The sequence below is a fragment of the Lynx rufus genome, unplaced genomic scaffold (assembly GCF_022079265.1).
Source record: "Lynx rufus isolate CCGP_SWC_20201006 ecotype Redwood Valley unplaced genomic scaffold, mLynRuf1.p SCAF_7, whole genome shotgun sequence".
Classification (NCBI taxonomy): Eukaryota; Metazoa; Chordata; class Mammalia; order Carnivora; family Felidae; genus Lynx; species Lynx rufus.
This window is the reverse complement of record NW_025814889.1, coordinates 44,049,107-44,059,298: the sequence shown is the minus strand read 5'-3', so window position 1 is coordinate 44,059,298 and position 10,192 is coordinate 44,049,107. Positions and strand designations below refer to the sequence as shown.

Genomic DNA, 10,192 nt, shown 5'->3' with positions numbered 1-10,192 from the left:
GATCATGGGAATTCCCCCAGGAAACCGCCATCCGGGCTCTGCTCCAAGTACCCCTATTGCTTCACAAGAAGCAGTGCAGAAAGAACAGAGGGATTGAGATCTTTTTTATTCTGGTTTCTAAAGAGAAAGGTACTTGACTTCTCTTTCTACACACACACACACACACACACACACCAAACAAAAACGAAAACAAAAAACAAAAAACTGATTGTCATTCTGTCCTTACAGAGGGGCGGTGGGGTGTGTCTTGGGTCAGTAGAGTGTGTTTATAAAAGCTCCCAGCCTTGAGAAGAACACCCTGTTCCTGAGCCTGAAGACATTGCAACATTAATTGAGTAATTTACAGTAGCGCTTTCTTCTACAATGTCTGAAGAAGTGACTTACGCGACACTCACATTTCAGGATTCTGTTGGAGCAAGAAATAACCGGGATAGAAATAACCTAAGGAAAAGAGGTAGGAGTTCAGAGACAGCAAGATGTTGACCTTGGGGGATGCACAGGTGTTAAATGCTTTGAGGTTGATGCTAAGGAGAGGTGTGCTGCAGAATCTCCGAAACGGAGACAAAGTTGTGGGATGCGTTAGGTGGAATGGATGTTCCCAATTTGGGGGAGAAAACATGTACCTTCCAAGATCTCTTTAAACGTGTGGTATCACTATGTTTCTTGAGGCTCTGTGCCATAGTGAAACATATTGGATACGAGAGAAATTGAATTTGGGGATTAATGGATTTCTTTTTAAAAGTGAAGTCATGATATTGATACCTTGTGAGAGATGCCAGGCAAATATTCTTTTAGAAGTCAGATGGGAGGCTTCTAAAATAGAGAAAGTGGGGGAAATTTCTCTTTTCAAAAGTACAAATAACTGAAGAGAGGAATGGGAAGATGAGTGAGTCAGAAATAGACAGGAGATCATTTCTGTTTTAGAAGTTTAAAAAAACTGTTTTTAGAAGGTGGAAATTCCCAGTATAATTCGTACTGTTGAATCAATAATAACAGTATCTGTATAGTATTTTATATGCATTATATCATATTTTTCTCAAAATATAATTGTGAAGTAAATGGAATAATATTAGCAAAGCTGAGGCTGAAAAAAACTAAATGGTTAGCCAAGTTCTTACAACTAGTATGTGGAGTCCAAACTCAGTTCTAGTCTTCAGCTCATTCCCTTATCCCTTGTTGGAAGAAATATAAATCTCTGTGGTCAGGAATCCAGGTTAGTATATCAGACTATATTCTTAATTTTCAATAATCTGTTGACAGTTCAGGTTGTTGCCCAAATCATCTGATATATAGGAACTACTTTCTCCTCTTTGGATTTATTTTTAAGTGCGTGTGTGTGTGTGTGTGCACGCGTGCGTGTGCGTGGTATTAGGGCGATATGCAAAGAGGACGGGAATTGGTTTGTCATGGAGTCTAATAAAACTGGTTATACATTTTCGTTTATTTGTTTGTTTAAGTTATAGCTGTAATCCTTGAGATAAAAGGAGTTGTGGTTGTGCTGTATGTGACAGTGCACCTGAAAATTTGCATTAATCTGTCTGAAAATGTTGGGCTAGATGCCATTAGATTCTGAATAAAGAAATATTGTAGGTTAGACTACATGTTAATTTTGCCTTTCATTCAGTATTCATTCATTACCTACCAGATGCTAAATAGAATGTAATTGATAAAAGTAAGATCTGTAATAATCCTAGCCTTAGGGAGGTTTTGTGACCTCAAAAACTTGAAGTCTCCCCTATTGTCCAGATCATCCAGAGAAGCATTTTTCACCACATCTCATACATGCATTTGGTAACCTTTTTTTTTTTTAATGTTTATTTATTTTTGAGACAGAGAGAGACAGAGCATGAACAGGGGAGGGTCAGAGAGAGAGGGAGACACAGAATCTGAAGCAGGCTCCAGGCTGTAAGCTGTCAGCACAGAGCGCGACGCAGGGCTCGAACTCACGGACCGTGAGATCATGACCTCAGCTGAAGTCAGACGCTTAACCGACTGAGCCACCCAGGCGCCCCTGCATTTGGTAATCTTAAAGAAGGGTGTTCAATGATATAAAACACAAACCTAAAAATTAGGAGACACTCTTAAAGGGAAAGAGAATGGTGGGAAGAGAAGTGGGGGAGCACTGATGGTAGAGATCTTACTGCACATCATTTTAGGTATTTTTGAGAAAGTAAAGAGAGAAATAAGAGGGAGATTTTAGGAAGCTGGGGAAGCTTCCTAAGTGGGAGAAATAAAAACTCATGTGCAACTACAATTTCTCTGTTGGCTTTCTTCAGGGTGTCCAGCTCCTTCCCCCATCTGGCGCCAGGCTGCCCTGAGTCTGTTAACTCTTTGTCTGATGCTGCTGATTGGGCTGGTGACCTTGGGGATCATGCGTAAGTATATTTTCATCCAACCCAAGAAAGGTGATTAGGAAACACATTTGTAAACTATGCAGACTCAGGTTTGACAATATTATATGATCACATCTCTTTCATTCTTCCAAGTCTCTAAGCTCAACAACCAAGGGACAGACTTTATGATTATGAGGATTTTGGAAATGGATTTTATCCATTTCCTTTTAATAAACTAGACTGGATTATGAACACGGCTTTTGTTTTTCTCTTTATTCGTTGGAATGGGGAGCTTCTTTTCTGCATAGATGCACATCCACCTATTATCCCATTGGTGACCAACAGGGAGCCAACGGAGGGGGACTCAAGGAAAAGCGTGCCGTTTCATTCACCCCAAAGACTTAGTACAAGACTGGCTTAATCTGCTCACTCAAGACCTTTCTAGTGTAGAAACAGCCTGCCTGCTAGAAATGAAAAAGAGATAAAAACAAAGAGGAGAAGTTACCTGGGGGACCTTACCCTGTATGTAGAAAGTTGAACCACCTCTGCGTAACAATGGAAGTTCCAGTCCCAATCATAATAGCCCCCCAAAAAAGAGTATTCCCTTGGTTCTGACCCATCCTTGAACCGTCAGGGTCAGACAGGATAGGGAGTTGTGGACTAACATTAAGTGGAAGAACATCCCGAGAATACACACTTTGTAGGGTGTCGTTAAGTATATGATGGACAGAGCAATATTCCCTTTCAGGGGACTTGCAGGCAAGAAAGTTTATTTTCTGGAGGATGCTAGCACCTTCCATGCTACTTTCTTTCATTTTTACATGTGGAAGATTTCATAGGTAATTAGAATTTAGATATACTGGTTTGAACATTTAACTAGGAGCTAATGATGTGGCTTTAGCCTTTTTTCTTTTTAGCTTTCTTTATTTTAGAAAGAAACATGATGTTCTAGCAGCAGTAACAACAATCATTAGGGATTAGCAGCATGATGTTCTAGCAGCAGTAACAACAATCATTAGGGATTAGCAGTTGATCTTCTACAATGATGTATATTTTAAAAATGAAGATGCACTGATGCATATTCATTGGTTCACTATAGACGGGTGAAGGGTTTTTTTTTTTTTCCTGAAGGGCAGTGACTCTTAAATTTATTGTGACGATGAATCACCTGAGGTGATAATTAAAGAGGCCGATTTTTATGGATCCAAGGCCAGAAATAGTCTAGTGTGGCAATAAATCTGCATTAAAAATGTTTATTTACTGGGGCGCCTGGGTGGCTTGGTCGGTTAAGCGTCCGACTTCAGCTCATGTCATGATCTCACGGTCCGTGAGTTCGAGCCCTGCGTCGGGCTCTGTGCTGACAGCTCAGAGCCTGGAGCCTGCTTCAGATTCTGTGTCTCCCTCTCTCTCTGCCCCTCCCCTGTTCATGCTCTGTCTCTCTCTGTCTCAAAAATAAACATTAAAGATTAAAAAAAAAAGTTTATTTACTTATTTTAAGAGAGAGAGTAGGGGAGGGGCAGAGATAGAGGGAGAGAGAGAATCCCAAGCAGCCTCCCAGGCTCCACACTGTCACTGCAGAGCCCTGCACAGGGCCTGATCTCGGGAACCATGAGATCATGATCTGAGCTGAAATCCAGAGTTGGACACTCAGCTGACTGAGCTACCCAGGTGCTTCTAAAATCTGCATTTAAAAAAAAAACAAATATGTGGATGATTCTGATAAAAGTGGTCTTCACACCATACCTATTGCCTTAAAGGATTCTGTTCCCATGAAAACACCAATTACATGAACCAACTCCAAACAGGAAAAAGAAAACACACTAGACGAATGGCAAAATGGCATTGCCTTAGATGAAATAACAAAGATATATAATCATTAATTCATTTATTTAATACAAGTATAATCAGATGCAAAATCTCAATACAATTATAAAGGATGAGCTCCAAACAATTTGGAATAGCAAGGCAATCGTGTGTGCTTCGTCCACGATGCTTCAATTATTGGGAGCCGCTAATACATACGACGTGATGTAAGAAATATGGCTGTGTTAAAAGAATTACCTCTGGCTGAGAATAAGAGGATATGTGAACATGTATCCTATTATGTCTTGGAGTTTTGCAGACATCTCATGAAATTAACTCAGATTCAGAGAGATTAAGTCAACTGCAAAAAACCATCCACCAACAGCAAGATAACTTCTCCCAGCAGCTGAGTGACTACAGGAATTTTCCCACCGAGGAGGAGCATCTCAAATCCCAGATCTCCAGTCTATTGAAGCGGCAGGAACATATGGCCATCAAGCTCTGCCAAGAGCTGATCATTCGCACTTCAGGTAATCAGGACCTACCGTCAGGTCAAATCTGTTGCCCCAGTGGGCACTGATCACATGAGCCACCTTGCAGTATGAGAAAGTTATGGTATCCAAAGACTCCTAATGATGTCGCCCTACATTTCCAGGGCACAAGGGAAGATAGGAATTTATTTAACATTTCTGAAAACACAGAGGTGAATTTGGGGAGCATCTTGCAATGATCCCAACCTGGATTCTTCAGCCTCTTAATGTGTGAACCATTTTTAGGTGATGCTGATGTTATAAGAAGTTAAAAGTGTAGCTGGTAACTCTGAGGCCAGAAGACTGAGGCCTGGAAGGAGAATTTCGATCACTGTTGCCCCAGCCCATAATTGGGGGTGATTTCATTTTCACAGGCTCCTAAAGCGGTATGTTTTCAGAATGCTGGGTCTCAGACCCTATCGTCAAGTTCAATTACTTAGTTCCCAAATCCTTTCCCAGTCACGCCAGGATTATTTAATTTGTGCTAATGGGTGTAATTTCTTTTTCAGACCACAAATGCAATCCTTGCCCTAAAATGTGGCAATGGTACCAAAACAGCTGCTATTATTTTGCAACAAATGAGGAAAATACCTGGATTAACAGTAGAAATAACTGCCTGGACCAGAATTCCACCTTGGTGAAGATAGATAGCTTGGAGGAAAAGGTCTGGCTGAATTTCTTTCCCTGGTTATAGACATTATTCATATGATGGAAAATAAATACATGGAATTTCTGACTCACACAGTGGGAATTCGGGCATTTTGAATGAGAATGAATATCTTAACGTCTGCAAACCAGAATGTGGCTCTCCCATGATATTTTCCCCGTTGTCTCTCTCAGGATTTTCTGAAGTCACAGCCATTACCCAAGTTTTCTTTCTTCTGGTTGGGCTTATCATGGGATCCATCTGGAAAGAGCTGGCTATGGGAGGATGGCTCCATTCCGTCTCCATCGTTGTAAGTCTCAACTGTCGGGGTGATGGGGGGCGGGGGGAAAGCAAGCAAAGAATACTAAGAAATGGAACACTAAGAAAATCAATGTTAACTGTAAGAATTATAAATCTAGATACAAAAATAAAAGAGTACAATGTACGAAGAAAAGAGAGCTTCAGGAAGAACTATTGAGAGCAAGACTACCTAATTTCATGTATGTGACAAACTCATGGCAAAACACGGAAGCTTTTCTATTACTTGAAATTTCTTCTTTTTAATTTAAAAAACAAATAATACGCTTTGTTTGAAGCAGTTTATAAATATTAGCCCTATGATAAAAGCACTGTTATAGTCCTATTTTAGGGATGAAACAATTGCCATAGAGACATTAAATAACTTGCCTGAGGTCACTGAGCTCCCAAGTGGCAAAATCAGGACCGAGTGCTTTTGTGATCATGACCTTGGGCTCTCTGCTACCCTGACTGCCCAACACTTACAGTCCAGAGGGTGGTGTTTATCATGGACATACATTAACACATTTATTTAAATTCCAATTGTCAACCACTTTCTAACAGCAAGTATGTCTAAATTGGCGAATCACTTTAATAATTAGTTTTTTTGATGGAATTTACCAATTAGATTATATGGCAAATGTTTTTCATGACTTAAAATGAGCTGAATCCACACCTTCAAGGTTTTGAGGAAATATTTAGTGTACCTATAGAATACATGATACTTCGAAAATTACAGTTTTTGCAACTATTTAAAGTTGTGAAAAAATAGATGTCAAAAATATGTCAAGGAACACAGTCTTACAAAATTCTCTTAGTGATTACAAATCAAATATTTTGAGGAACACAGCTCATCACAACTATATCAAGACAATACAGTTGTATTTGTACTTTTTAAAAAAATTTTTTTAACGTTTGTTTATTTTTGAGACAGAGAGAGACAGAGCATGAATGGGGGAGGGTCAGAGAGAGGGAGACACAGAATCTGAAACAGGCTCCAGGCTCTGAGCAGTCAGCACAGAGCCCGACGTGGGGCTTGAACTCACGGACCACGAGATCATGACCTGAGCTGAAGTCAGCTGCTTAACCCACTGAGCCACCCAGGCGCCCCAATGAGCCACCCAGGCACCCCTGTACTTTTAATATAATACATGGTATTTGTACATTACATGAAATGTAAGATCATTTGGCACATTTCTGGGTGTGGTGGGTTTTTTCTCCACCTCCCTTCCCATTAAGTTATTCACCCATTCACCTCACTCCTGTTTTACTCCTTAATGCATGTTGTCCAAATTTCCTTTTTTAAAAAAACTTTTAATGTTTATTTATTTTTGAGAGACAGAGAGAGACAGAGAATGGGCATGGGAGGGACAGAGGGAGAGGCAGACACAGAATCCGAAACAGGCTCCAGGCTCTAAGCGGTCAGCACAGAGACTGATGCGGGGCTCGAACCCACGAACCGTGAGATCATGACCTGAGCCGAAGTCAACCAACGCTCAGCCGACTGAGCCACCCAGGTGTCCCGTCCAGGTTTCCTTAAACTGAGTTATAATCACTCATTTTCCACCAAGGGTACTGTGCTTCAGCGGTGGCTCCCCACATTCCCTGAATAACAAACAATGACAGGTCTGCACTTTTGTCCCCAGATATATGTCATCTTTGTCCATTTCCCACCATTTTGTCATGGTGGGACACACCATGACAATTTTGCGCTCGCTAATGACCACTACCAGTCATATTAAATCAACCAGTCTGGTTTCACCCAAATACTCACGGCGAAGAGCATGTGCAAAGTAATAAAAACACAAAGATGAGAGTCACTTCTTTGCAAATGGAGCCATATTGGGCATGAGATGATTACACACTAATCCGGAGTGTTGCTGCTAGACTGAGGGTTTATAGAACGCGCCACCATACCCTGGGAAGTGCCACTGTTTCCATTTTGGGCTTTACGAAGATGAGTCCCTTCTCCCAAAGGACTTTTCATTATCCCAGGCCCCTCCGCTCACTCCCGGTTAAAATATGGAGGAGATGGTCCCTGCAGCGAGGTGGGGAGTCTGACGTCACTGATGCCCTGAGACTGTGGCTGTTATCACGCAAGGTGCTGGGACTGAGCTTCTGAATCACACAGCCGTTTCCTCCTGAGTGAGGCTAATCTCAGCAAGCGCAGAAGCCAAGAGGAAGATTTAGTAAGCCCGGCCCTGAAGCCAGAAAAGAACACTGCAGTTTATGCAGATCATGCGAGTAAAAAGGCACACAGGAGGTTGAGGCCGGCTGAGCATGATTTGTAATGACGTTATTCAAGGGTTACCACCAATTCCTTACGGAGGAACTAGGGACCGGTATCAGAACCACATCGATGTAGTCACTTATGTTCTCCCTTAACCCTTATCGTGTTCTTTCTTCCTCCTCCACACGTGTGTGTATATATAGATACATAACACAAAATTATATATACACAAAATTATATTTGTGCATAACAAAATGTAATAACTGTCCACCCAGAACGTGATTTCACTTGTCTGTTTTCCTTCATAAAGTTCCAAAGTAAAGAAATCCTAGTACTTCTAATATCATATGTGCTGGGTAGTTTCTACCACGTTAATGGAGAGGTTACAAATTCTCAACCCAGAACTTAAGAATCCTGCTTAAGTAATTCTACCTGGGATTATGATTAACTTGAAATGAAAAACTCAGATATGCCAGCTTGAAGAATTTTGATATGTTGTGGGGGCACCCGGGTGGCTCAGTCGGTTGAGCCTCTGACTTCGGCTCAGGTCATGATCTCACGGTTTGTGAGTTCGAGCCCCACATCGGGCTCTGTGCTGACAGCTCAGAGTCTGGAGCCTGCTTCGGATTCTGTGTCTCCCTCTCTCTCTGCTCCTCCCCCACTCACACTCTGTCTTTCTCTCTCTAAAAAAATAAATAAACATTAAAAAAATTAAATAAAAAAAAAGAACTTTGAGATGTTGTGGAACCAGAAGTCTCTGACAGTTCAGATAGATGGCTTTCGGTAACTGAGAACACTGAATTGTGATCAAATTTCAAATATGAAATTTGTCTTTAATTTTAAATGGATGACTTTCCAGATTCAGCCCTAGAGAATACACCCAGATCAACGGATCCAGAGGATGTGCCTATTTTCAGAAAGGAAAGATTTATCTTTCCCGCTGCAGCGCTGAAATTTCTTGGATTTGTGAGAAGACAGCTACATTAGTGAAGATCGAAGATCTGGATTAATACGCATCTTCCGAATTCACCAAGATGTAAGGGACTTGTGATTACGTTCATGGGAAGAAAGAGAAGGCTACCCGACCACAGCCAAAAACATGAAAAGATGACGGTGTACGTAAACTATCAGGCAAATAAATTTCACGGAACATCCTCTGCTTCATCGTCTGATGGCTTCTGATCTGATGTTCTGGTGACTGCTGGGGACCTCGGGAGAATAGCCACTGTATGGCCCTGTTATTCTATCTCAGCATCATTTCACTGAATTTCCTCCCTCAAATAAAAGGCTCTTTTCCTGCTCTGTCATCACACATGCACAAGTGCACAGGGGTGACGTTTGAATATTTAGCAGCCAGCAGCCCTGGAACAACATTCAGGAGGCCCCGTTGTGACAGAGATCTGGGGGATTCTGGGATAGGGGTGCTGGCGGCTAGGGCAGCAGCATTATACCAACTGATTTGAAAATATTTTAGTATCTTGGCAAATTGTTTGCTCGTACCCTTTGTACGAGCTTTGTCATATAGGTGGAGTAGCACATCATTTAGTATTTATACTATCATTTTTTTAGATCAGTAATGTTGAGGTTATTGCTTGGGTAATCTGGGTATTAGAAATTGTGTGAAGATAGTAGAACCATTGTGTTCTATTTTTCAGAACTTTCCTGCGGCGTAGCTGGTCAGCGTCCCTGCACGGTAGTCGCCGAACATCGTAAATCTAGCTTGAACGTTTTTCTGGGACAAAATTGCTTATTCGGTGAAGGAGATGGTTTTTACTTGCTCCTCATATAATTGCGCAGCTGCGTAGAGGCTCGATAGAATGGTAAACTAACCCACAATACTGATCTGGCCAAACCAGAGATCTAGAATTCACTGGAAAAACTGACATGATCGGAGTTCTGAGCTAGGTGCATTTCAGACTACTTTGACAATCCTTTGAAAGAACATCACGCTAAATCCAGTAGCCTTTTACTCTCTAAAGATTTAAAATTGAGAGCTGATTGAAATTTTACATAGGCACTAACAGAAACTCTAGAACAAAGGAATCAAAGTCTAATGTGAAAATGTAGTGAAAGTTATAAGCAAAATATACGTAAGCACAAATTTGGAAACATAATTATTTCATCATAGTTCAAGTGAGCAGGCTTTACTAATTATCATACAGGACTGAAACACAAGTCTAATGCAGATTAAAAAAAGCAACTTTACTCTTTTATTTCTTTAGTAGCTTTCTGTCACTGTCATTCGCACAAAGACAAAATTATTCCTCAAAGGTCAACACCTCTGCACCTGACTCCCACACATTTGAGTTTTTCTTAATTCCCCTGGGAAAGATCATTTCTTCTTTTATTCCTC

At 41.0% G+C, this 10,192-nt stretch overlaps 1 protein-coding gene across 5 annotated transcripts in view; it reads left to right on the top strand.

Annotated features, from left to right (window-relative positions):
* The first annotated feature begins 295 nt into the window (after positions 1 to 295).
* CLEC12B (C-type lectin domain family 12 member B) overlaps positions 296 to 10,192 on the top strand; it is a 37,057-nt gene continuing 27,160 nt past the window's right edge. For 2 of the 5 annotated variants that reach the window (XR_006959959.1, XR_006959961.1), the window contains exons 1-6: positions 296 to 454; positions 2,277 to 2,375; positions 4,448 to 4,666; positions 5,176 to 5,330; positions 5,507 to 5,622; positions 8,699 to 8,954. Coding sequence is in view for 2 of the 5 variants with exons in the window: in XM_047067354.1 (XP_046923310.1) it covers positions 364 to 454; positions 2,277 to 2,375; positions 4,448 to 4,666; positions 5,176 to 5,330; positions 5,507 to 5,622; positions 8,699 to 8,849 (831 nt within the window). In the remaining 3 variants the exon portion in view is untranslated. Of the gene's footprint in view, positions 455 to 1,985; positions 2,021 to 2,276; positions 2,376 to 4,447; positions 4,667 to 5,175; positions 5,331 to 5,506; positions 5,623 to 8,698; positions 8,994 to 9,494; positions 9,660 to 10,192 lie in introns of those variants that run through there. The other 3 variants (XR_006959958.1, XM_047067354.1, XM_047067355.1) reach the window with 3 other exon arrangements.